Source organism: Rhododendron vialii, chromosome 3a, assembly GCF_030253575.1.
Source record: "Rhododendron vialii isolate Sample 1 chromosome 3a, ASM3025357v1".
NCBI lineage: Eukaryota > Viridiplantae > Streptophyta > Magnoliopsida > Ericales > Ericaceae > Rhododendron > Rhododendron vialii.
The window spans coordinates 11850049-11877344 of record NC_080559.1 but is presented as its reverse complement, the minus strand read 5'-3'; the positions used below and the strand labels follow the sequence as shown (position 1 = coordinate 11877344).

Below are 27296 nucleotides of genomic sequence, written 5' to 3'. Positions count from 1 at the left end.
GCAGTTTAATTTAGTTTAGTTTAGTTTTGGTAATGGGTGGAAAGAGAAATAGGGTCATGATTGAAGAGAGGGATAATGATTGGAGAGAGATAAAAAGAGATGAGAAAATAATAATTAAAAAAATAAAATAATAATTGAAGAAAGAAATATGATAATAATTAAAAAACTAAATTAAAACTAAACTAAAATGGTAACCTATCAAGGCCACTATCTCTATCGCAAAACACCATGTTGTATTGTTGTTGTACTCCGGAAGCGCTGAATAATTACTCGACTCAGACTCTTCCCACGAGAACTTTTCGCCTCTAATTTCGTTCTTCTGAATTTCTACGCTGGCCCACCGCCGGTGGCCTCCACACCCTCCATTTTTCAAATGCCGGCTTCACAGCTGGCCGCTAATTTAATTTCATACCGTCTCAATCATGTGGCGCGTCTATTCAATATTTCAATGCATTTTTAACCTTTTTCGTTATTTTTGAGTATCAGTCCAAATGTGTAGTCTATATTCATTTTCTTTCCAATTGGGTTTTCTTTTCATTCGGTTGGTAAACTCCACCAGCTGCCGTGTACAGACTTTTCTTCAGAGTCATGTGGTAATTATTGTCCCGGACCGTGGAATCTTTAGGTCTTTTTGCTTACTGGGTTTCTTCAAGTACCGCCCCAGGAATTTGGAATTGTCAGTTGTGGATACTGTCGGAAGAATTTTTGCTGCCAGATTGAGAATCCTTGAGGTGGGTTTTCTTGAATTTTTATGTTTTCATGGCTCTGAAGTTTAATTTTGCAAAATATGTAGGCTGTTCATAGTTCATACCCTTTAACATGCTTTTATTTTTATTTTTATTTTTAGAGTTATATAAACTAAACGTGTTTATGGATGCAGAATTTGGTTTGGCTAAGGTTTTGATTTTTGCAAGTTGGTTAGGGATTATGTTAGTTGAGGAAGCTGATACTGAGAAATTTATGATTGGGTTTCATTTTGCTTGAATTTTGATTACATGAAAAATTGGGTGGTTGAAGAGGACTGTTTGGTACTCCCCTCGTCCCAAATTGGTTGCCCCTTTTGGGAACCGTCCATTTTTCTTCTCAATGAGATCTTTAAATTGGTGTAATTTTTTTTTGGAAGAACGTTACTTTTTGTGTTTAATGGTTTGTGCTGGGATCCCATTTCGGTATCTCTATGCCTAGTCCCGGACGGGATTTCTAGGCCGACACTTGTGCCGGGTGCTTTTGCAGGGTGTTCTTGAGTCTGTAGCCTTTGTGCTTAATACAGTACTCGTGTCTGGCATTAGGTAGTTTGGTGCAATCCTGTTATTGCAATGTAATCTTTGCCTTCGGGTATGAATTAATGAATTGCCTGATTTCAAAAAAAAACAAGGGCAAGCGATTTGGGAGGGAGGGAGTATGTTTCCTATGCTGCTTGCTTATTTATGGATTCCCTTCTGTTTTTGGAGCTTATATGTTACTTGTGGATTCTTGTTTGGATGATAAAAAATGGGGTTTTAAGTGTTGAATTCGATGACAGAGTTGGATTTTGTTGTACAAGTAAAACCTTCGGCGCTTAAATGTTGAAAAAGCATGCCATAAGTTATGGCATTTTTAGACTGGTTGTTGTTTCTTACAGAAGTAATATTCTTTTGATCTTATTGGTAATTCATCCTCTTATTTGGACACTTATTTTCTTAGCACTTTTAGATAGTTGAATTGATGATTGAGGCACTCACTTTCTAATTCTAGATTTGCAATAAGGTTGCCATAAATTATTGGAGACCATGATGTGTTTTCAATTCTACTGTGGAGAAAAGAAGGATGAACAAAAGACTACAAAGTCTATGTCGGTTCGGTCATCAAATTCCACGCTTACTGAGCTTGAGATGAGGAGATCTGGGTCTGAATTCAATTCCCAGAATGTATCTGATATGAGCACAGAGTCGGTTGGGAGGAGCACATTCCCAAGTTTATCTCAGAGGCCCAGCAATCTCAGAGTATTCACATATGCGGAGATGAAGACAGCCACCAGGAATTTTAACCGCACTACCAAAATTGGTGAGGGCGGCTTTGGATGTGTGTATAAGGGTGCCATCAAGAGTTCCGACGATCCACAAGGAAAACTTGATGTTGCAGTGAAACAATTAGGAAAAAGAGGATTGCAGGCAAGGTTTCTTAAGCTTCTCTTTTGCTGGTTTAATGACAAATTGATGATACAATAGGTAATCTTAATTGTGTGTGTGATGACTTGTGCTTCTTTAGGATATACAACAATAGTACTCCATTTGTGAGGAAACAATGGGAGAAGTGACTGTAGGCGTGTGCTGGCTGCTTTTACAAGCTTAGCTGTTTTGAATGCCGAAAATCTTAGGATTCAGCTGCTTGGCATTCTAACTCTACAGAATACTAGGAGAGAAACATAACGCAAATGAGGAACATAAGCAAATGAAGAGACTTGAAAGTTGAAACCAAGAGCTCTAATGCCATGTTAAGTTACTGATTATCGTAAAAGCTTAAGCTATTAGAAAATAAACCCAAACTATGTATCTCAAGCTATGAAACGATTTGTGTGATAGGTGACACAGAGTCTAGATACCGACATATACTTGAAATTGAAGGAAGTGCAATGGAGTGTCTTACCTGAAGTAAATTTTTAATGCCAAATTTTAGTGGCATTCTGAGTCTCCAGTATGAATTTAGAGTATCCAGTGTAATACCACTTAGGAAGCATGGAGAAGATACATCACTTGAGATTCTGATTTAGATTGCCATATTTTGACTGTCATAAAGAATGATTTTGTCGCATTATTCACCTTTATCTATAAATTTGTTCTATTAGTATTGGCAAGAGGAGACATCTTCATGTCTTATTGTTGAGCGAAATGTAATGCTTGACCAAGCATGGGATTCGCAGAACCAATACAAAATTATCTTGTCAAAAGGAATGAAAAATAATGGTAATGTAAATGAAAGAGGAGAGACTAGATGTATATGATATATTAATACTGCTTTCAATTTTTTTGTGTGGAGGTTAATCAAAAAATGCTTATAGAATCTAGACAAATTGCTCGTCATTTGACAGATACATGGCATATTGGCATGTAATACTCTAAATCCGTCAAGCAAGGTTTGACAGCTAGCTCTTACATGGTAGCCCGTTAAAACTGTAGTGAGTGGTTTAAATGTGATAACTTCTGAACGGGGTGTTTCCAAGCATAATAAAACAAGATCCTTGCAGAGTTTTAGAAGTTGGTCAATTTTGGGTTAAACCAAAACAATTGATTGATTCTCGCCTGTCAACGACACAAAAACTTCTATGCTCCTACACTAAGATGGCTTCCTTCCTCTCTCAACTTGCAACGTTATCATGTAGTTCATTGTAAAATTTCATACGGCATATCTTTCTCTCCCAACCCAGCTTGCGTTTTTTCGTCTTCTCCTTTCCTTCGGATGCTATCCTAGTAAAACTACCGTTTCAACACTTATTAAGTAATCTCATGCTAATCATCTTATTGCATATACCTCACCATTTTATTGAATAAGTTGCTCTTCAGTAGTCAAGAATATTGGAATTCTGCCCTTGAAGTCCCACGTTAACTTCCTGTTCCTGCTTTTGTCTGGCTGGCAGGGGCACAAGGAATGGGTGACAGAAGTGAATGTTCTTGGGGTGGTTGAGCATCCAAACCTTGTCAAACTAGTGGGCTACTGTGCTGAAGACGATGAAAGAGGAATCCAGCGGATTCTGGTTTATGAATACATGCCTAATAAAAGTGTCGAGGACCATTTATCACCTAGGTCGGAGACACCTCTTCCGTGGGCCATGAGACTGAAAATAGCTCAAGATGCTGCTTGTGGCCTAGCATACCTACATGAAGGAATGGATTTTCAGGTTTTTATCTCTTCTTATAGAATTCAGTAACCTTATTATACTTCACATTTAGTTTTCTGGGGATACTAGTTATGATCCATAAAGGGTGAGCGACTAAAAGTATTCCTTGTTTCCGTGAAGTAGTAACGTTGACTCAGGACATGTGCTATCTGATATATCTTTTGTTACATTTGTCGTAGATCATCTTCAGAGATTTCAAATCATCAAACATTCTTCTGGATGAGCAGTGGAATGCAAAGCTGTCAGACTTTGGATTAGCTCGATTGGGACCCCTTGAAGGAGAAACCCATGTCTCAACAGCGGTATGCTTATTATACCTAACTCAATAGAGACTTGCTCCAACTATTTGTTTTCTCGAATTGGAAGTGCTGACTATTTTAGTTTTCTGGTAAGATAAATCATGAGAAAACAGGACCTATAGACAACATCTCCATTTTCTTGTACCACATGTCAATGAAGACGTGCTATGGATTTTCAAGAAAGGTGTGGTTCATCTCTTACAGGATGTGCAAATGCAATTTTAGAACTCATTTAAAGAAGACAAAGCAAGTTTCTATCGATGTCATGAGAAATGAGAGCTAGGTTTCATGCAAAATCACAAAGTCTTACACTAGCCTGATGTCAATGAGGACACACTATGGCCTATAAAAATTGGGTATTTCAGTTCCTTGTATGTTTTACAATTTTAACGTTCATGTAATGGTAACAAAGCAAGTTACTAATTTATATAGACAACACGAAAAATTGAGAGGCTTAGGTTTGTATCTTACATTTTCGTCCTGTTAAAGTGCTTTGTGCATTAATTAGACTTCACTGAAATTTCATTAACTTCACTTCCTGGTTTTGTAAGAAGCTTTCTTCTTGTGTGTTTTTCTTTACTGCACTTTAATATCTTTGGTTAATTCAGTTTGAGCCATTATCAGGTTGTGGGAACCTTGGGATATGCAGCTCCTGAATACATTCAGACTGGGCATCTCACATCCAGAAGCGATGTATGGAGTTATGGGGTCTTCCTTTATGAGCTAATCACCGGTAGACGCCCAATGGATCGCAACCGCCCCAAGAACGAACAGAAACTCTTGGATTGGGTAAGGCCACATCTAGCCGATTCTAAGAAATTTCAACAGATATTGGACCCAAAGCTAGAATGGAATGGTTTGATCAAGTCTGCTCAAAGGCTAGCCGTTGTTGCCAACCGGTGCTTGACAAGAAATTCAAAGTCACGCCCAAAGATGAGTGAGGTGTTGGAGATGGTGAACCGGATTGTGGAACCATCACAAGAAATAGGCTGCGGTTCTCAACCACCTGTAAGAACCATTTGGGAAAACAAAGCAAATGGCAAGAGAAGCATTATGGACATGAGAATGGGAGAAAGCAGTTGGCTACACCGGATGTGGTCGTCAAAGGTTGTAAGGACATGCTGATTGCAATATGGCTTTGAGCGAGGGAGGCAACTGGGTTTTGTGGGTACTTGGAAAAAGCTTACGAGTATTAGGCTTTGTTTGGATCAGAGATTTATGGAGGGAAAAATTAACTTCCATCAACCACCTACTGTTTCCTTTTATACCATGAAGGAAAACCCCGTCAACCACTCTCTCCCCTGACCTTTGATCCAAAGTCCAAACACAGCCTTAAGGTAGCAACTCCAATAAATATGTGCATGCTTCACAATGCTAGACCATTGTGCTTCCATGTCACACTCGTACATTACTTTGCGCCATGACTGTTTCGGGTGGAAAACTGTTATGGAAAGTTTTGGAGGCGTCATAACCGAAGCAGACAGTGATAAAAAAAGGTCGAAGCAAATGGTGATAGGAGTCGCTGACTGGGCCACTATGAGCTGAAATGGCTGGTGAGTGAAAGCATGAAATGTGGAGAAGATTGTCTAATGCCATGTTTTTCAAGTGGAACAGTTGTGATTCTGTGTTATGTTAGTGGTAACATGAGATTTTTCTTCTTCTTATCTTTCCTCTTCATACATGTACAACTGAAACTGGGATATGACCTGCTGTGGAATATTGATGGTATAGTAACTGACCATTTAGCCTTCGAATTAATATGCATTATCATCATTCTTCTGTTCTTTTGTTGGGTATGATACTATGATACTTGAATGAAATCTGCTCTACCCTTGTAGGATGAAAACAGAAAGCTCAAGGTAGAAACATGTGCCGGTGCCAGGGGCAGACAAGTGCCGAGACTCTGTACAACTCCAAATACTTCCACTAATTAAACTAGTTTTTTAGGTTAATTTGAAAAAGTTATATAGGATTGGCCCCTTATATTTTTTTGGAACAGCAAGAAAAATTTCATATTAATTTTGAACTTGTTACAAGAATAATAGGAACAAGAAAATAACATCATATGCTCGAAGAACACTCATTTGCCCAATCTGAGACCCAAAACCTACGATTGGCAACAAGCCAATCAAGGACACCCATTGGGCTGAAGCCTACCTAAAGGGGCCGAAGTCTAAACACCTTATGAGTCTAAAAAATCTAGATATTACAATCAGCTCATAAAAAACAGCCCAAATAGTCCTCAACCACCCTAATAGCCCTGTTGCGGGAAAGACTCTTCCTTGCCACCGTACAGGATCGGCCCATGCTAGTCTCTTGAGAGAAAAAAACAGTTCATAAAGTTCCTATATAGGCGTGAAAGAAACCTCCTCATAAAATTTCTAGTTATCAATCTTTTTTCGGTTGAATGTACACTTTTTAATGGCGGTGACGTATATACACACAGTCTCGTCTCTTTCTTAGAACTAGCTACTAGCAATATATATTATGGATTATATTTCTATGTTCCTAATGTAGAAATACATGTGATTCGGGTCTCTGTTGAGTACAAACATTTTGAGTACAAATCATGCGTCCGCTACTACAATGGTGCAATGGATTTGTCTCGGAATGGTTTTGGAAAAAAGAAGAAAAGTTGGCTTTTTTTATTTCTCCATTCAAAATTTTTCCGCATTTGATAGCTTTGCGTCAAATTTTTGTGTATTATTGATTCGTCTCAATGAGAGAAATCGGAAAAATAAAATATTATGATTGAAACTCATCATTTTTTGAATAAAAACAAAAACATGAGCTAAAAAGTCTCATCTTGTCGAGATGAATCAATAATTCACATAAGTTTGAGGCAAAACTAATAAATGCAAAAAAAACTTTGAATAAAGACAAATAAAAATTCAACTCTTTTTTTTTCCCAAACCCAGATGGATTTATTTCCAGACATGATGTGCCTTCTTATTTTAAAATTGCTTAAAAGTTGAAATCTTTGGTTTACTGGAGAGAGAGAGAGTGAATCTGTTTGTTTATAGTTTAGGCCGAAGATATTAGAATGCTTGCGAATGTTGTTTGACTAGTAGAACTTGCCCTTAGATATTTGCGTGGAGTCTACGTCACTCTTACCGACCACTCTTCGACCACATATGTATGGGCCCGGCCAACACATATGCGAGGAAAGTGTGGTTGGAAAGTGGTCGATAAAAGTGTACGTAGCATTATTGTTATAATAAATCGTATATAGGCTTGAAGGGCCTGTTTGGGAGCCAATCCACGTATTCATTCTGCCAAAATACATTATAAACTAAAGATGAATTGAAGAATGCAGAATCCAAAAATCACCTTTAAAAGAGTCTTTTGAATTCTCATTAATTATAAATTTGCACACCATTGTTCTGCAGAATATATTTTACTATGCATTATCCTCCAAATACTTTTACAGATTCTCGTTGCAATAAAAGAAAACACTATATAATTCAAAACCCGTAATTTTGCAATAAAAGAAAACTCTATATAATTCAAAACCCATAATTTAAAATATACAGTAAATGTTTCTCAAATACCCCCAAAATTTGCTAAGACAACATAATGGTGGCAAATCTTTATAGCTTGGATCGATCTAAGCTTTTGAACCAAGTTTGAATAAGCCACTACTTGGCTCGTTTTACTTACGACGTTGAAAAAAATTAAGCTACTCAAGACTGGCCGGTGGCTTGATTAAAAGCTCATTTCAGATTGCCTCGTTTCACAAACAAGTCAAATATGAACATATTGCAAAATTCTTTAAGCTTCGAAAATAAACTCGAAAGGTCAACCGTTCTTCTCGTTCGATTTATTTTTCTAGTATTTTGTTCGTGTATTTATTTTAGGTTCTAGGCATTTACTCCTAAATTTTTTTGGGGGGTAAAAATACTTGTAAATTTCTTTTATTGGATTAGTGGATCAGATGTCAAGATGCTACAGTACTCCATTATTTTGGTGCCCCCTATTAATTCCCCTAATTATGAACAAGTTAATGACCACAAGTTAGCTCTTGGTGACTCGCAAGGCTGTTTTTTCTATACAGCTAGCTTGCATGCTGCTACCTACATCGAACTTACGCAAAGTTTGTGCACACTTTTATTGACAATTTGATTTAATATCTTATCTATATTTGTCACACATGACTCAGCTGTAGAAAATGACAGAGTACTTTTTTATTTTTATTTTTATAAGTAAATTTCCGTTGAAGAAGCTCAAAACGCATAAAAACTCAAAAGGGCATATCCCTGTATAACAAGAAGAACAGAAAAAAAAATCCTCCCTTCTAACAGGACTGTACGATCATGCAAATGAAACAATCAAAGCTAAGCCCTACATCAAACCCAGATCTTAACAAGAGAATATATGTACACATAGACAAGGTCCAACTAGCTGCCAAAACCTTATTCTGGGCAGAGGGTTTCACCCCCTTCTAGAACTTAGGTGCATCTCTGTTTGAAAATGACATACTTAATTCTATATAACTTAGCTAAAAGCAGTGGCGGCTCTAGAAATTTTTCGAAGAGTGTTCAAAAATTGCACTATACTACTTTGAGAAACCACAACTATATATAAACAAAAAGTTATATCGTAATATCTACGATGCGACCCAAAAATAGGAAAATATATGAACTATTTATAATTGTGCTCGACGATTTTTTTGGGTGGGTGTTCATTTACATGTGCCCTAAATAATGGTTTGTGGGCTCAATTTTTGGATGAGTGTTCATTTACATGTGGGTTGGGTGTTCAAAGGTAGGCAAATCCAAAAAATTTTGAGTTGGTGTTGTGCAGCGTGCTGCACACTTCTAAGCCATCGGATTGTGCATCCGACGGCTCGAATCTCATCTCGCCAACCAACAATCGAGAGCTATTCATTGCCGAGATGAGATCCGAGCCATCAGATGCATGATCCATCGGCTCGAAATTGCACAGCACGGTGCTGCGCACACCACTGCACAGCACGATTCCCCAATTCAAAAAAAAAAAAAACTTGGGTATTCATGTGACCCACCCATTAAAGCATGTAGAGCCGGCTGTGGCTAAAAGTCTATTACTTAGATAGCAATATTAGTCAATCAAAGAAAGCCAAGTCATCAAAACAACGTGAATGGAATTTATAAGTTTTTAGCGAAATGTTGACATTTTTTTTGGGTATCAAAAGATCATCTCGTGTGATCATTCTTCACGTACGTGGTTCTTCATCTAACACAAAATCGGACTCACCATGTTTTCACTTATTGGAGCCGTTCATTCTTCATATATATATATATATATATATATATATATATATATATATATATATATAGGTATCAATATTTTTTTATGCATGCAAAATTTAGAGTGATCGGACATCAATGTACGGCTAGCGAAACATATTTGAGACGTCACAGGAGATGAGAACGGAATGGCCATAATCTCACCCTACACTCTCTTCAACTAAACATGGTTTGAACAAGCTTTTATTTGATTTTTAACCGATTTGATTTTTCTTTACCATGATAACCACATCGAGACTGACAAAATAAATGGTTCAGATTATCAAATGAAATCATAATAGTTCTCATTTTTCATCACATGAAGAATGAATTAGATGAGCACATTTGGGGATCTCGGTTCTATTTCCGCGTTGGAAGCAATTGGGATTTTTATTTTCTTCTTCATTTTGAAACATTTGGCTCTTAATTTTCCTAACGACTTGCTTGATTTGAAAACATATCAACACCATTATTTAGTACGCATGATGATACTTGTTTTCGAACAATCGTACGTGAAGGAAGATTGTGCCTTGATCATGAGAAGTTTTTGGGTGCCAGGCACCCGTTAGCAATCCGAACAATCCAAACATGTTTTGGACGGTCCAGATCTACTTCCTCTCTCTCCCCGCACTTCACCACTCTCTTTAAAATCCTGACCATCCAAAACACATTTTGACGGTCCAGATCGCTGATAGGGTACCACGTGTGTGGTGGTTCCCTACTGGCACCCAAAAATTTCTCCTTGATCATAGGTTTATCTCAAATATGAAAAAAATAATAATTTGTTTTTAAAGCAAGGAATATGAATGTAAAAGTGAAATTAAATGGAACTAATTAAATTTCTCCAAATCTTTTTTTTAACCTCCACTCCTTATTAAGATTCAAGTACATATTATTGAAGCCTTCATCTTCATGAATCATGCATCAATTTGAATACAACTTTGCTTGCACAAGTGGTATACGTTATATAGATGTGTCTTGTTCACATCCACGCCATTAATTAGTGCCCATCCCTTCCCTTCAATTTCTTCTTGTTCACATACTTTTCTTTCTCCAAAAAAGAAAAGAAAAGTATTTTCCAAAAATAGTTTGTTTTCTGAAACGAATGTTTTTTTTGGTAATTAAAAGTTTTTATTCACAACAAACATGATACAAAATCAAAGGGGCGTTCCCCGGTGAACCAAGCCAAAAATTGCTCAGCAGAGCACTCTACCAACAAGCAACAGAAAAGACAACTAACCCAAAACCAGCAACTATACAAGTTACTTGCCAATACCTAGAATCAAAAATACGAGTAGAGAAGCGCCAACGAGAACAGAGGGCCAGATTAACTCCTATTCTCTTCACTCCTCTCCAAGAACTTATACAAGCTCTAATCTTTGTGCAAATACATCTGTTACGTCCCCCAAACATGATGGAGTAAATCGTAGCAACAAAAACCACTTTAGCTACCAGATTCAAGAAAAGAGTGCAAGTATGGTGTTCAACCATCCAATCTACCTGTGAAAGAACAAAGAGGCTGCAAAAGAAACTAAACTTCATCTGCAACAAGCTCCACAACTGAGATGAAAAAGGGCACTGAAAAAATAGATGCTCATGAGAGATTCCACAGCATTTGAAACGAATATTTTCTACTTTCTTCTCTACGTTAACGTTAGAAATCATCCTACCAAATTAAAACCGAAATCAAGACTTGGACGCATTTCAAAACTTACATAGAAGTTGAAAAGAACATAACCGCGAAATTAAAAAAATGAATTTGGATTCTCACCCGTAACCGTACGTTGATCTGGAAAGTCCAACAATTTTTGCACAATGAAAGAAGAGACTCTTACCAGCCGGTTAGAGGTTTTTTTTTTTTGGAACCCATACTTATAATGATTTCGAGGAAGGGGATTCTCTTTCCTTGGAATTTAACTCCGAGGATTATCGATTTTTGGTTTGTTTTCCTCGGGTCGTTCTCAATCTTTGGCTTTGGTTTTGTTTTTTGGCGGTTGGTTTCAGGCTTTGCTTAGGGTGTTTTTTGGTGCGGTTGGCTTTTGGCTTTGGTTCTTGGGTGACGTTTTGCTGGTGTGCCGCCCGAGATCCATTTAATCTTTATTTCTTCTCCAAAGATTAATAAAATTTTTTTACTTATCAAATTAAAAAAATAAAAAAGATAGCTCCAGCAATTATCCGAAAAGCCGTCTCCTTGAATTAAAAATCTCCCTTAAAATCTATCCAGAAAGCCGTTTTGTGGAACCCATACTTGAGAAATAGCTCCAGCAATCATCCGAAAAGCCGTTTCCTTGAAAAATCTCCAATAAATATTTAAGAGAAAATTTCTTTTATATCCCTTCGACTTTGATCAAAAATTCATTTTGGTCTTTCTTCACCTTTCAATTTCGGCATAAAAATACTTTGACTTTTCAATTTTTTTCAATGTCATCCTTTAGGGATATATACATATATACACAAAAAATAGGGTATTTGGATAAAGCACCATACACACATCGGATGCTGTTGATTCCCGCGTTAGCCCCTCTTTTGTTTTTTTTTTTTTATAGAATTTTTGGACAGCTCGAATCGGCCGTCCGGTGGCCGGAGATGGCCCGGCGCAGCCGTCGGTTCCTATAGCAGGACTCAAAGAAAACGAATTCCTTCTAAATGATGACATTGAAAAAAATTGAAAAGTCGAAGTATTTTTTATGCTGAAATTAAAAGGTGATGGACCAAAATGAATTTTTGGTCAAAATCGAAGGGATATAAAAGAAATTTTCCCAATATTTAAACAACACAATTAACTTGGCTTGAAAAATGAAAAAGCGAATGGAACAAGAACTTAATAGTCAAAAATAGTCACGCGAGGGGTGCAGTGACGTTGGAAACAAATTAATTATCACAAATTGGAACTTATTGCCCCTAATCTGTTTTTCTTTAATCTCCACTAATTGAATTAGACAGTGCATCACACACACGGTACCCGTTCCCTATTTTTAACTCATTACTCTAATAACACCAAATCGGCTTATCGATTAATCAAAAGCGTAGGATGAACCTTTAATTAAGAAAAAAAATATGATTAACAATTAATCAACGTGGTTTGTGTCGCAAAGCCAATTAATAATACGGAGTATTAGTACAGGTTTAGAAGGTGTTTGACCTAATTAATTTGGTTTGTGTTTTGATTTCCGAACAAAAATGGCATTCATCATCCGGTGCATTTCAAGAAGAGGAAATCGATATCTTGTGTTCTAATCCTTGAGCCCTTTTGCTCGTCGCTGGCGTGTCTTATTAATGTAACGACGACAACATGGTTGTACTTTTCTTGCCATGTAATGCAGGTTCTTGCTCAGTTCCTCCAAAAAAGAGGGAAAATCGAAGCGTCCCATGTGTTATCAACTATTTCGGAGTTGGTTTATACTTAGTTTTGCTCTGACTTTAATTGAGTTCAACGCAATTTCACTTCCGCTCTCCGTTCTTAGTCCTTGTTCTCGACAAATTTTACCAGTTCGAGATATATATATTTTTGATGTTAAGCGGTAGAAGAAGCTCCACAGGAGAAAGAAATAAACTACTAATTAACAACCATACATTTCCATTCAGACTAATAATCAATTCTTGCCCACCGCAAAATTTGACCCGTTGATCTCGCAGGAAAGAATGTACAGGTGTTACCAACTAGGATGTTAACCATCCGGGATGTTTTTCTAAGATGCTTACTAGAGTTTCTATTCGTCTGCGCAAATTATATGACTTAGGTCGGTTTGTCGCGTAGTCCATGTACACATCTAAAATCAAGAGAGAGAGAGAGAACCGTTGAAGAAAGTGCCGCTTAAACCAACGGTAGCTTGTTTAATTGTCAACCAAAAAACAGTCCACTTCAATAGAGGGCCTCTAATCTTTACTTGCGCGTGCGCTAATCACAAACCTTTTTTTTCCCGGTTTAACGGCTGTCCCAAACTGTATATAAACCGGCTTCAAAATCCACCCTCTTGAATTCCTAATTTCCTTCCATCTCTATCTTCTTTCCCCCAACTTCCTCAAACGTACCTCTCTCTCTCTCTCTCTCTCTCTCTCTAGATTATTGGCTTCCGCCCGCGTTCCGGCAGAAAACGGGAATAGTTCGTTGCCGGTACTGCTTTGCGATTCGAGGTGATTATTACAGACTTATTACTCTCTCGTTCGACTCTAATTTGATCTGTAGTTTGCTGGTAACACAACGAAAAAGTGATCAATTAGATGTTCGATCGTGAAGTGGATCGTTTTCTGGTTATTTCGTTTCTCTAGTAATCAATTAGATGCTCGCTATGAAACTCGTGGATTATTTGGGATTTCTTAGTACTGAAGTTTCGAATAACTCTCTCTTGCCTTCTACACACAGAGACAGATATTTATATATATAATAATATATGCATACACACACACATATATGTATATGTACGCAGGCTCCATTCTTATCAAACTTTTTTTTTTTCTAAAACTTTTTTTGCGGTAATTTTTACTTTCAACTTTTTGTTTAGTTTTTTCTTCGTATTTTTTGGGGTTAATAATCATTCGTCTCGACAAGATGAATGAGAAAAAAAAATGAGACGACAATTTAGACAAAAAAAAAGACAGTTTTTCGTATTATTTTCGTCTGTAGTAATTTTTTTTCTTTTGGTCGTAATTTTTTACTTTTTAGACTTCTCTCGTCAAGATGGATGATTAATTGGAAAAGTATAACGCAAATCTAACCAAAATTCATAAAAGACGAATAAAATACACCATACGAAGAAGACAAAAAGGTTTAGGGGAATGGAGCCTACCTATGTATTGGGTATGCATACCCAATACTATTTATTTTTCGCTGTTCAAAAAAAGTATTGGGTATGCATGCTTAACCACCTGCCATGGTACAGTTTGATCTGGCCTCTACTTATGTTTTTTTCCGTTAGCTGGCTTTAGGTTTGGTTGTTACTTGAGCTCTTGATGGTTGTTTTGACTTTTGGATCCTTTTTTTATTTCCTACAAAGAGTAGAATATTAATTGAGCAAAGGTTTCAAAATTTTTAATTGAAACAGAGAATATAGGAACCTTAATATATAAGATAGGGTGCAGTTGCAAATGTTATTTTTCTTTCAGTTTCGATTGTAGTTTTTTTTTTTTGGATCCTGTTTCGATTGTAGTTTACAGAACAGTTTTTAGAAGGAGAAAAACTCTGCAATATCTTAGGATGTGTGAGACTTAACAAGGTTGATCCGATATGGTACTTATGGAGTGTGGAGCTTGATGGTACTGGTCACCTAGCCAGACATTTCACATTTGTATTATTACTCGTCATAGCAAAAAAAACAGCTGCAGTTACGGTGGACATAACCCACCCTGATGACTCACGTAAATTCCTTCTTGTTCTTGGTTTGTCTGTTCCGTGGATTATATATTTTTTGCATTGGTATCTCTCAGAACCTGTCTTAAGGTTATGCAATTTCCTAAAATTATCTAGGTGCAAAAGTTTTCTTTAAGTGCAGGTGTCGTTTGCACTTTGCAATACAGATTAAAGAATTGGGTAGATGGGGTTTCTGAGTTCAAAGTTTTTCAAATGGATGCAATTTTTGTACATCTCTGTAGATTGCGTTCCCAGGTTTAGGTCATTTGGTTATGTCTCAAGAACACTATCAAACTCTTCTTCATGGATCTGGAGCTCAAATATCTACGTTGGGGCAAATGTGGTCTTGTTGAAAATGGAATATCTGATTTCCTCCATCATGATTGCTTTGAAACCTAAGAGTACTTAAAAATGAACTATTATCACACAAGTTAGTGTTAGACAGTTAGAACTGTGTGTGCTGAAGTTCATCCAATTAACACAATGTTTCTGTTTCTTTTCTTGTTGATATCTTGATTCGAGTCTAAATCTTATTGCTAAGGGTAACCAAACTTTCGGAATCGTTCCCCCCTCTCAAAGTATGGTGGAACGTTTCACATATCAGCCATCAAAGAAACAATCATGGCCGAGCAAAAAAAAAAAAGAAGAAACAATTATGAGTTGTAAGTGATAAAATTAAATTTTCTTTTCTTGCAGATGATGGGTTTTCTTAGATTCAGAAGATTCCTGTCACTATTTCATGCTTGGTATATTATTTAATTTATTTTTTCCAACTATTATAGTGCTATATGAAATCCCATGTATGATGCCACTTTAGACATGACCCCTGGTTACAATAACATTACTGGAACTACAAATTTGGATACCTGTCTCGGTAAGTATAACAATTTCCTGGATCACATACAAAAGGAAATGTGCTTTTATTTTTGTGCGTTTTTATCCCCAGTTAAGTTTAGTCTTGAGTTTTAGACCGGTTTACTTTTTGGGTGGAGTAATCAAGGTCACGCTATCCGGCATGACATGAAACCTAGTGCCTTTTTGTGAATCCACGATCATGTCTGAAGCATTAGTTTAACGCAGTAATTTATTTCTGATAGATGGAAACCTAATATGATGATCCAAATATACTGGGAATAAGTTGAAATTACGTTTTAGGGCTTCTGGGTTTCTTTATGCTGTTCTTACTTTTCATCAGCACAAATATTCTTATGTTACTGTTGATTTCTGCACCAGTTTCTCATTTCAGTAAGTATGCATTCAAGCTTCATGGAATCATGTTTGGTCCTGTGAGAGAATCATCTATCTTACAAACTTTTGGCATATATCTTATGAATATTAGGTCCATAGGTGGTGATTGGAAGCAATTTTTTGACGTGCAATAAAGTGTAGTGGATTCAACTACAATTAAGTTACATAAATATTTCATATTTGGGAGTTGCATTGACTGGACCTAGCTAGAAAAGACAGCTCCAGTGCTCTTGAAAAGCAGACATCTCCCTAGTTGGAAAAATTGCAAGGGAAAGGAATATGTCCGAGTCAGATTCTGATGTTGTACGCTGGGGTCTTAATTTTCTTGATGCCGACCCATTATTTAATTCTCATTATGGTGACAACAATCAAGGTGAAGTGTACGTCTATCATCAATGGCACAAGTACAATGGGTATAATAATACTGATACAGGGTGCAGCAATGTGGAGAACGATGAGATTATTGCTCATGCTCTTCAAGAAGAATTTTCCCAATTAACTATCTCAGAAGAGCAGCCCTTGCAAGTATCATCTGATACTGCTACTGACTGGCATAGTTCAAGGAACTACTATTCTGGTAAATAGAAAGCAGCTGCTGCTTGTTGATTGTTTTATTGTCTTGGCATGATGGTCACCTCTTCCGTTGACTTTTAACATTGTGCAGGCTATGGTGACATGGGACCCTCAAGTTCGACTTCTTGCCCTGAAAAATCATATGGCGGTGAGGAGTATTACCACAATCTGGAGATAACAGATGAGTCTCCACTGGATGGAGAAGTATGCAAGAGATTGAATCAATTGATTCCTGTCCCGGTAAGTGGAGCTTGCCTAAACTACATAGATGTTTTCTATATGTCTTATGTAAATGTTCTTCCTAAGTGTATGTATACCAAGTATGCTTTCGAAGTTCATTGTCAAACTTTTTCTTGGCTTCATCGGTTTATATATGAAGTGGCAAAATATTTCTATATCTTGCAACTCTGATGCTTTTATTTGTTGTTGGTGTATTTTTCAAAGTTTAGTAGGTTATATGTATTGCTATGGAATTGCCGGTCTAATGGAATCCACTTTGAGAAAAATTGGTTTAACATTCAAACTTAGAAACCTGAAGTTGCTTCTTAGCTCAGTTGGTAAAGAAGGTAATGGGCACTTCGTTTGGTGAGGGTTCAAACCCCACCACCCACCCCCTTTCCCCTTGGATGGTATAGTTAAGGATTTTCTTGGATAAAAAAACAAATTCAAGCTCAGGAACCTGGGGTATATTGGTAGTTATGCGTAAACATTACAATACGGAGTGGAAAAGCTGCCAAAAGAGGTCGAAACATTACAATTTTTTCTCCAAAAGGATGATGATTGTTATTTTAATACTTGGCGAATGACCTTAATAAATTGCAGTCCTAAACTTCACTTACCTTTATGCTTTGTTTGGATTGCTTTTTGAAAAAAAATTCTCAATTCAAAAAACACTCATTAACCCTACTTCCAATCATTACTCACCCTTATCTCCAATCATTATTCTCATTTCTCTCTCTATCTCTCTCCAAACATTACCTCTACTTCCAATCATTACTCTCATTTCTCTCTCTACTCATAACCTACAAAATTTCTCAAAAACTCATCCAAACACAGCATTAATTGTTGCTTTGCTGAGAAAAAAGAAAGATGAAACTAGCTAACTGTCCTTAGGTGGTCGTATGACTTACTTTCAAATCACACTGTTTTAAATGCAAATTATCCATTTCAACGAAAACTGAGCATGCATGAGTAAAATCGGAAGTTGGAGATTAACGTATGGTTTACCCTCAAACAGTGGCTGTAAGCTCATGAATGCCTCCAGAACAAGCTAAGTGGGGAGTCAGGAGTCCAAATAGATTTGCTTTTCCACTTCCTTTAAAGGTCCTCTTCGGGTTAAACTTTCATAACAGCTCTTTGATAAAATTTGCATTAATTTCTTATTGTCTAAACTATACAATGCAGAATCTACTTTTAGTGCCCGAAATTTCACTTGACACTGTCCCACTGGTTCCCATCTTTAAATTGGTAATGTGCATGATCGACGATGTATATGCTTAAACTTGGGTCCAATGCGGATACATGGCAGAAAACACTCATTGAATCTTTTTGTTAGTTTTATGCAGCATGTTCCTAGGATTAATGGAGATATACCTTCAACTGATGAAGAAACTTCTGATTATCAAAGGCTGGTGGATAGGTATTTCTGATTTTTTTCCAGCATATATCTACTGCTATATCGCCAAAGGAATTTTTTTCTCCCAAAACTTGCTTCCTAATTTTGCGTTCTATTTTCAAAAATTACGTTACTATTTCTACCAGCGCAACCGACAAGTACCTTATGTTTCCAGTGTTCCGGAGTGACCCCGACATAAAGTTGTAATGTAATGTGCACTACGAATTTATCTAACCGTAGTAGGATCCATGTTGAACTTGGTAAGAGTATTAAGTGTGGGTCCTGCCATGAATTAAATGCGACATGTAATATAAACGTTTATGTAGTTGTAGTTGCACCCACATTGAATTCATATCTGAGTAACTTTATAACCTTTTTTACAGTGGAATCCACGCCATTAAATTGCAATACAAACTGCAAAATTTTCCCTTTCGCTCATAATTCATATCAATTGGGGTCGGCTAGGTTACACACAAGGTAACCATCATGTCATACGGAGCATCTCAACTTTTCTTTTCTTTTTTTGTACTGTTACCTTTTCCGGTCTCACAAACATGGAAAAATCTGTTCGTGTGGGATGAACAACACTAATGCGATACTCAACATGAATTACTTTTCTATTCTTTATGTTTTCGTACAAGGGATTGCAACATTTGATACAAACCGCAAAATTGATTATTTTGTCCCCCCTTTTCTCATGTATATTTAAGTTATAACCAACTGTCCAAGTAATATAATGAGATCATCCCTGTCCAAGTAATATAATGAGATCATCCTCTATTCTTTTGCTTAACCTTGGCGTGAATTGTAACGAATTATAAGAACAATATAGGTAAAAGGAAGATGGGAGATAAAAAAATGAGGACTTAATTGACTATAATCAATAATCATACACTTTTGGAATTGGTTAGATCGGGAATAAAAGAAGGGTCTACGAAAGAAGAGATCTTTTCCAGATGACGGACCAAGGATAACCAGTTGGGAGAGAGTTGGTAAAAGAGAGATTAAGGTGTTGGTTTAGGGGTTAATGCGGTCCCTTATCAAGTGTGACACATGGGTTTGAGTTATATTACTGCGAGCTGCATTGCTTGTGCGCGACACTAGTATGCGATGATGTGGGAACCACTAGCCAGATATATGGATTTGAGTTGATTGCTTTGGATTCAATAGATCAAAGAAAAAGAAAAGCCGATGGATTCCTTGATATGGATCTTGTCCGAGTGTGATACATTCAGGGCTAAATGACTATAGCTTTCTTCAGGTCTTAAAAAAATCTCGCATATATTTGGAGAGCAAGATTGGATAATCTAACATGACCATCTCGTCAAATGTGTGTCTCTCTCTCTCCATATCCCCTTACCGTTTATCATTCAGATATGTTTTTGTTATGCATGATACACCTTTCCAAAATTTTGAAACCTGCATGGGTTTAGCTAGTTCAGTATTGATAATTAGAATTTAATAAAGCTCTAGGTCCGCTTGAGTTGGAACTGACCCAAAGGTCCTTGTTTCATCATAGGGGTGGCTCCATTATTTTTTTTTATCATTCATCATGAAACTTAAACATAACATTCTACCAATTCTACACAGAATTCGAATGTATAATAAGAAGTTGTTACTAGAGTAGTTTCTATACTTTGAAACTGTTGTATGATAGCCTAAATACCAATACTATCAAATCAAGTGCTTTTGTTCTCTTCCCCTCTCAATTTGCAAGGTTATAAAGTACTCTTGAGACATACCACATCAACTGTTCTGAATAGTTGAGGTATGCTCCATAAACACTGAATTTTTGTTTCCTCACAATCCTTCCATATTCTACCCATGGTAAAACGTAATCAAAACCTATTATTATCTACCTCTTCTTGTCCAAAGCCTTCACTTTTCCACCTAATCTTGCAATTAAAACAGGTGTGGAATTTTTAAAAGTAGAGCGTTATTTGTGCAAATCAAGAGGCTTGGGTGTTCAAATTTGGTGAAATGAATGGTCAAGCCGGTGAACTGGGTGTTCAAGCTAGTGAACTAAGTTTTAAACTATCTATTACTTGTGTGAAGAAAAGAAATTGAGTTTTTTCATGTGAATACTTCCCATAAATGTGGTGCCACTGTTTGATCATGTATTATCATGGTTGTATGAATAGCATTTTATCTTTGAAATTTTGTGTTTTAAGCTATCTTCTTATATGCTTCTTTAGTTTTGTGTTCTTTTTTTTTCCCCTTTATTTCGTTGAACTTTTCCTTTTAGGCTTCGAACAAATATGTGTTGTATTGTGGTAAGATGTGTATGTTAGATAGCTTGATACACATTGTTGGGCCCCTTTCCTAACAGCTTAAGCTTTTGGGACAACTGGCAACTTAAGTTACTTAACATGGTATCAGAGAGGTTGCTAGAGGGCTTGGGTTCAAGTCTCACTATTTGCATATGTTCCCTGTTTGCATTATGTTTCTCCCGCTTGTATTCTATCGTAATACGTATAGATGTTTACATCTCCACGTGCAAGACGGGGTTGCACGTGAGGGAGGGTGTTAGATAGCTTGATACACATTGTTGGGTCCATTTTTTAACAACTTAAGCTTTTGGGACAACTGACAACTTAACAGAGTAGGACCTTAACAACATCTTCTTTAACAAGCAAATCCATTGAAAAGTCAAAAGATAGTGGCCTGTTCAGCTGAACTTCAGATACTTCTTATCAATTTATGAAGGTTCCTCATAATATTACGCGTTGACTCCAACCCTTATCCCAATGTTTTCAATTGTGAAACATGTACCAAGATTCGAGAACGCATACTCGTTACTACCTTGCTGTAATGTTACGAACTTTCTCGTAACAGAAAATAAAAAAAATAGAATGAGGGGAGAGAAAAGTCCCACTTCAAGGGGGGAAGACCTCCGATGGTTCAAATTGAGGAGAACCGGACCTCTTCTTCAAAGTAGAAGATTTTTATCAATATTGAAGTTCCTTTCATTGATACATAGATGTTGTATTTATATACAACCAAAAATAACATCCACTGACCCACTACGCTATAAAATAGCAAAACTAACCTATCCACTAACCATTAACTCCTATCACTACTTCGTTTTTAATATTTAATAAAAATAAATACAAGATGATTCTGAGAAAGTATGTACGTAACATGTAAACTCTTTCCTGCTTCTCCTCCTTGTTTATGATCCATGTTCTCTCATTAGTGTTCTGCGTACTAAAATATCGGCGAGAAAGAGAGAGGATCCTTCCGTGATATCAATTTGTTGACAATTGAAAATTTTAAAGTAGGAGTTATTGTGTCGTTATAAGGATATTATGCTCCTTTCACATGAGGCTATGGCTTGTTTGGTTTTATTCCCTTCGTTTTGATATTATCTTGTTTTGGTTTTTCAATCATGACGCTTTTCGTTACTCTGTGAGATGAACTTTGTTAGGTCGGTTCTACATGCAGTAAACTCGATTCCACTTATGATTCTGCAGATTGCATTTGTATGACTTAGTTGAGCACAAGGTTCAAGGAGATGGTAATTGTCAGGTTAGTTTTTCTTCTTTCTCCTTTCTGAATTATCCTCACTCTGAACTATTCTAAGCAAGAACTAATTCTCACTCCTGTGTATGTGTGTGTTTTCTGTGGAGGGGAAGTTGCGACAAGATTTATAGCATTTCACATAATGCTTGAAATGGTGGGCCTGACAATTGAAGAAATGAACCATGGGAACTCACCCGAAAATGCTAGTCAAGAAGATGTTATACATTTAGAGCAAAAAAACAGGAGAGATAATTGTTAGATTTACTACCCAAGATTACCCATGCAAACTTCGGATTTGATATGGGTCATTACTCCTTACATACTCTCCTCTTTGTACCCTCACGTCCTTGCGAGGGGGTTGAGCCCCAGAGTTGCCAGAGTTCCATTGGGGTGGCGGGGACTTTCCCCTAGCGGCAAGTGTCAACGCGGTCTTGTTGCCACGTCTAGGTCATTCCCTAGACTTCCAGACATGGTTCCGAAGCCCACAGGGTTGTTTGACCTCATAACTAACAACCCAAGATGACCCAATACCCATGAAAGCTTTTAATTTGGCACCTGGACATTGGTCAAATACGCATTAGGAAATATGTGCCTTCTTTTCATGTAACTGCTTTTTAGTTTGTTTGGTTTTTTGTTTATTGGTAGCGATATTAACTCTCTTTTTTTCCCACCAGTTTCGTGCTTTATCAGATCAATTCTATCTTACCCCAGATCACCACAAATTTGTGAGGCAACAAGTTGTTAATCAGGTGGTTTTCCAAGAAAGTACAATCTACATTTTAATGAACCTTTAAATGTTGTTGAGCTCATTATAGTGCAGGTTATCTGGATTCTAATATTCTTGCTCTATGATTGTCTGACATCTACAGCTTAAGTCTCACAGAGACATGTATGAAGGATATGTTCCAATGGATTATGGTGACTATTTGAAGAAGATGTCCAAGTATGGTTTAAATCCTTGCATTTTCTGTTGTTTCTGTTTTCTTCAAATGGACAAAATAGGTTTATTTATGCCCTTCACATTGATTGACCAGGAGTGGTGAATGGGGAGATCATGTGACCTTGCAGGCAGCTGCAGATTCGGTATGGATTGTGGATCAACAACAAACAAACCATCCTTTTCCTTGTATTCCGCTTGTGTCATACTTGCTTGGGATATTGATGCCTGACAGTTTTGTCCCTATCAGTCCTCGTGCTGGAGTTTTTTAGGATAATTCATTCGGCTGTTTTCAAATAATTGGAACTAAAAAATGTTCTTCAGCTGGTTTCAAATAATTGGAATCTTCACTGAGTGTTATTACTAGACTTCCATGGCCTCTCAAAATCTAACTATTTTGGGAATGATAATAATTTGGAAACATTAGCAAAAAAGAAAAGGAAAAGTTATACGTGCCCAAGAGGAAAAGGAGAGTAAGTTCCCAAGGCATGAGTGGAGTGAGCTACAGCCCCAGAAAAGACAATAGGCCACATACCTGAGGGTTTGTGAAAGCAATTGTTAGGATACTTTTGAGGTCCTTGTTCATTAATTATTTATGAAAAATTTGATAACTATGATCCTGTGACTAATTTTGTTGATAGTTGGATCCTTCATATTTATTAGTATCATAATGAACGTTCACTTATTATTACTTTTTTTGATTGGCAATGAACATTTACTTATTGAGTTCTATATAAGTGTTGTTAAGATTTGTTGCCAAAGAGTGGGTGTAATGTTCTTATGTATTTTTGAGTGGCAAAGGATACGAGAATGTTGAATTTTTTGGGACTTCCACTTCCCTAGCGCGGTTTGGGGGAAGGTTGATCCTGACCCTTGGCGCTTATGTGTACGATAAGTTTAGATCCTTGTGACGATGCAAGTGTATTTATGGTTTTCTTCTTGGACACAGTTTGAACACATTGGCAGCTTGCCCTTTTGAACGTGCATGAACTATTTATGCGTCTATATGGATAAGCAGGAGTAATGTATCTGCTATTTGTTTGAAGGGAAACTACTATAAAAAAGCCATAGGTTTTGACTGTAAGATAATAATTGTTGGCTTACTAATGTTAGGGTTAATTGTAAGCCGTAACTATCTTGCTTATCTAAATATACGTTTCATCCACAACTAATGTACGTTATATTATTGTTTTGCAGTATGGTGTTAAAATTTTTGTCGTCACTTCGTTCAAGGATACCTGCTCCATCGAGATTCTTCCGAAGTCCCAAAAATCCAAACGTGGTAACTTGTATACTTCCTGTTTTATGAGAGTGTTTGTTATGATTTTGTTCCCTTGTGTAATATTAGAAATAGAGCTATTCATTGTTTCCAAATGAAAATTGTCATCTCCCACGGAGCTTGCCTTTCCTTAAAGGATACTGGAAATATCTCCAACAGTTCTTTCAAAAGGGCAATGAATCATGTCATAATTGTTGTGAGCAACGGTTGCAGTTTATGTCTTGTTCTATAGACAATATCATACGTTTGTGTAGCTCCTCAAATCCCGTTGCTGTATTGGATGCCTATTAGGCGTGGAACGACATTGGGCAGGGGTGCCACCTCCCAATTTGAAGGGAAACCTTTGTTCTTTTGACCAATCCGAGAGCCATGAAGCATTAAACCTTGCGAATTGATAATGTGTAGCACGCTAACGTAGGAGTTGTCAAGTGATATCCTCCCACTCAATGTGAAAGGATCAAACGTGAAGTCTCCTGTATGTTCAAAATTTCCATGAGCTGCTATTTGCACTAGGTTCTTCAGCATTTTGTTATGCTTCTCCTGACCTCAAAGCATTGTTGACAGTGAAGGTGGTACACACACGTACCCCTCAACACCCACACTGACACCCACACCCAAAGCACTTCAGCATTTGCATAGAATCTGTCCAGCAATGAGCGAGAAAATGACCTTTGTTAAGTATGATCTTGACCAGCATTTTTCTTGGTTTCTTGTGAAGACAATTTAGGGCCACACATGAACTCAGAAGCTTTTACCATGTATCCCAGGGTCAATCCTGCCCTAAAAGTTTAATCTTTCTGGGTTGACTTCAGTCACTCCATGACTAGAGAGAGAAAGAAATTAGCCTTTTTATGAAGTTGAATGACTGGAGAAACAGATTTCGAAATGTGTATGTAAACGGTAAACCCATGGAAAGAAAGGAAAATGTGATGCCAGTGTCTTTGATGCATGGTAGCATTTATCCTTGCAATTTGGGAAGATATTTTTTGAACTTAGTTATATGTCAGGGCTAAATACAACCAAATATAACTATACACGTCTGCTGAACCTTCCTTTACTCTATTTTAATCGTCTCTCTTTTAAATCTATTGAAATCTTCTTTAACATCGACTTGTATCGATTTCCAGCTTGATTTACCATAACCTCACATAACTCATGGGAAATTTTGTCTTCATATTCGGTGTCTGGAATCTGTGTTACCTGTGTGTCTGCTGATCTTATTTTTGTGTGCATTGCAGTTATCTTCTTGAGCTTTTGGGCGGAGGTGCACTACAACTCTATCCTTCCTCAAGGAGGTGATTAACCCTAGCTTTTCTTAGAAAGAAACTTGAATATTTCTTTTTGGGAAGATTCCAACCCAGCTCGGTGGCTGAAGCGATGAACGCTTGAACCTAATTGTTTGGTGACTGACCACTCAAGTGGAGCCCCATGCTTCTCGGCTTTCCAACTATCCAGCTAGGTCTTGCTCCCCTGGTATTGCAAATGGACATACCCATCTCCAAATGTATTAGAAAAGATCTCCAAATATGTGGCATAATTATAGATGTTGAGCTCCACCCTGATAGAGATCCACTAAATTGCTTCTGTTTACCTACACAAAAAATAATAGTTCAGAGTTCCAAACACCCAGGGTAGTTTAGTAATTTATAACGGGGTGATCTGTGGTTTTGGTGTTGTCTTCTTGAGATTTGCCCCTTGCTTGATTTCTCTATGTTGGCTATGAATCAGATTTCCCTTCTTTTGATGATTCTAAGAGGAAGAAAAGGTGGTGGCCTGCCTTTTGGAAGTAAGAATTAGAAGACTTCGTCTTTGTGCTAAACACAGTCCCCTACATCTCCAATCCCTGGCTTGCATTGTCTTGGTGCTGGAGCATGCATTCTCATATCTATACATAATCACAGAGTACAAGTACTCATATTTTCCCCCCCCCCTTATCTCTCATTGTTGTCCAAGTATGCTGCTGGTATGCATGCAGGTATTTTTTAAGTTTACCGCATGCTTATATATATATATTTGAACGGACCGCATGCTTATATATGACTTTGGGAAATTTTTTTGGAAAAGTTGTATGGCAATAATATATTGTATATGGAACGTAAATGAAAATAATGGAGGAGATAGGGATCTATGTTGTGGAGATTTTGAGTTCATGAAACTTCAATTGTTTCTTTGGAGAAGTTCAGTTACCCATTAGCGATATATTACTAGTTTGGTTGAAACAACTTTGAATGTTACCTGAACGGAAGTTTTCCATGGATTAAGTGTTGATGGTGGTAGACGGATAGGATTAGGAAACTCTTGTTTCTACCATGTCTGTTCAGCTTATTCTTATCTAGAAGTACATGACTTTCTCATACATCTCCTGGCAATCGTTCTCCCCCTGGATTTTTGGTACAGAAAACAAAAGAAAAAGAACTCGGAAGAGAGGGAGGCAATGCTTCTCTCTCCGGAAGAGAGAATTTCCGTTCAAAAGGAAGAGGGAATAGATAAATTCATAGAAATTAGGATGAGCAGTATTTTGCAGGGTAGAGGTTGTGGAACCAATTTGCAAACCTTAGCAGAACTCCAACCGGTAAAACAGGTCTGCTGCTTATGCTGTTTACAAACTGATGACTTCTAAAAGCACATGTCATTTTACATTGCCTGCCTTGGAATCATAGATCTCCACAAGTACGGCTCTACTGCATTAAAATGGCTGATGTAATTCTTGTATAGTTTGTTTTAAAGGAGATACATCACTTGGAACGAAGCAATGAAACCATTAGTAACGGGTTGTTGTGCGGAAGCGTTAACAAACACAGAAACGAACGTGATTATTTGCTATGTAATTGAACAAACCACAGAAAAGAGAGAGAGAGGAAGAGCAATCACAGAGAACACAAAGATATACTTGGTTCGGTAATGAATACCTACTCCACGGGCAGTCAGACGATCGAGGGTTTCACTATACGGAAGTAATCAGATGCCCTAAGGGCTACAGATGAGATCTCTCAGAGTTCTTTTCTTTGCCTCCCACAGAAAAGCTGCTGTGAATGCAATACTATAAGCAAAAAACCCTAAAATATGCTTATATACTAATCTGTCTTGTCCACGCTGGTCCGGACCACCAAGGCTTTGGACAGGACCACGGAGGCCAAGACGTCCAAAACGAGCCAAAAACTACACGGGTCACATTGATTATGTTGTCGCGGAGTCAATCATCGAATACTAGTCTGTACAATAGCTTGAGATTCACAATAATGCGTGAGATCTACAATAATGAGCATTTGTACAAAATTTGCCATCGCCTAGCATCCACCGTAAGCCTTTCTTCGTCTGAACCTCATAAATTGAAT

At 37.3% G+C, this 27296-nt stretch overlaps 2 protein-coding genes across 7 annotated transcripts; both read left to right on the top strand.

Annotated features, from left to right (window-relative positions):
* Positions 1-239: 239 nt before the first annotated feature.
* Positions 240-5956, top strand: LOC131321017 (serine/threonine-protein kinase PCRK1-like). 2 transcript variants are annotated; one of them, XM_058352001.1, is made up of 5 exons: positions 240-731; positions 1735-2150; positions 3614-3874; positions 4054-4176; positions 4798-5956. In XM_058352001.1, exons 2-5 carry the CDS (start codon positions 1770-1772, stop codon positions 5296-5298), a joined length of 1266 nt encoding a protein of 421 aa, XP_058207984.1. In that variant the 5' UTR covers positions 240-731; positions 1735-1769; the 3' UTR covers positions 5299-5956. The 2 variants fall into 2 exon arrangements, with proteins under 2 accessions (XP_058207984.1, XP_058207983.1); XM_058352000.1 differs by having other exon boundaries at positions 502-731; positions 1747-2150.
* Positions 5957-13288: 7332 nt separating this feature from the next.
* On the top strand, positions 13289-26138 carry LOC131321016 (OVARIAN TUMOR DOMAIN-containing deubiquitinating enzyme 12-like). Of its 5 annotated transcripts, XM_058351996.1 has the most exons (13): positions 13289-13574; positions 15484-15533; positions 15605-15661; positions 16127-16612; positions 16700-16848; positions 18174-18247; positions 21697-21751; positions 22420-22494; positions 22615-22688; positions 22780-22828; positions 23880-23964; positions 25200-25256; positions 25690-26138. In XM_058351996.1, the coding sequence occupies exons 4-13, from the start codon at positions 16315-16317 to the stop codon at positions 25749-25751; spliced, it is 978 nt and encodes a 325-aa protein (XP_058207979.1). In that variant the 5' UTR covers positions 13289-13574; positions 15484-15533; positions 15605-15661; positions 16127-16314; the 3' UTR covers positions 25752-26138. The 5 variants fall into 5 exon arrangements, with proteins under 5 accessions (XP_058207979.1, XP_058207978.1, XP_058207977.1 ...); XM_058351995.1 differs by lacking the exon at positions 15605-15661; XM_058351994.1 differs by lacking the exons at positions 15484-15533; positions 15605-15661.
* The last annotated feature ends 1158 nt before the right edge of the window (positions 26139-27296 follow it).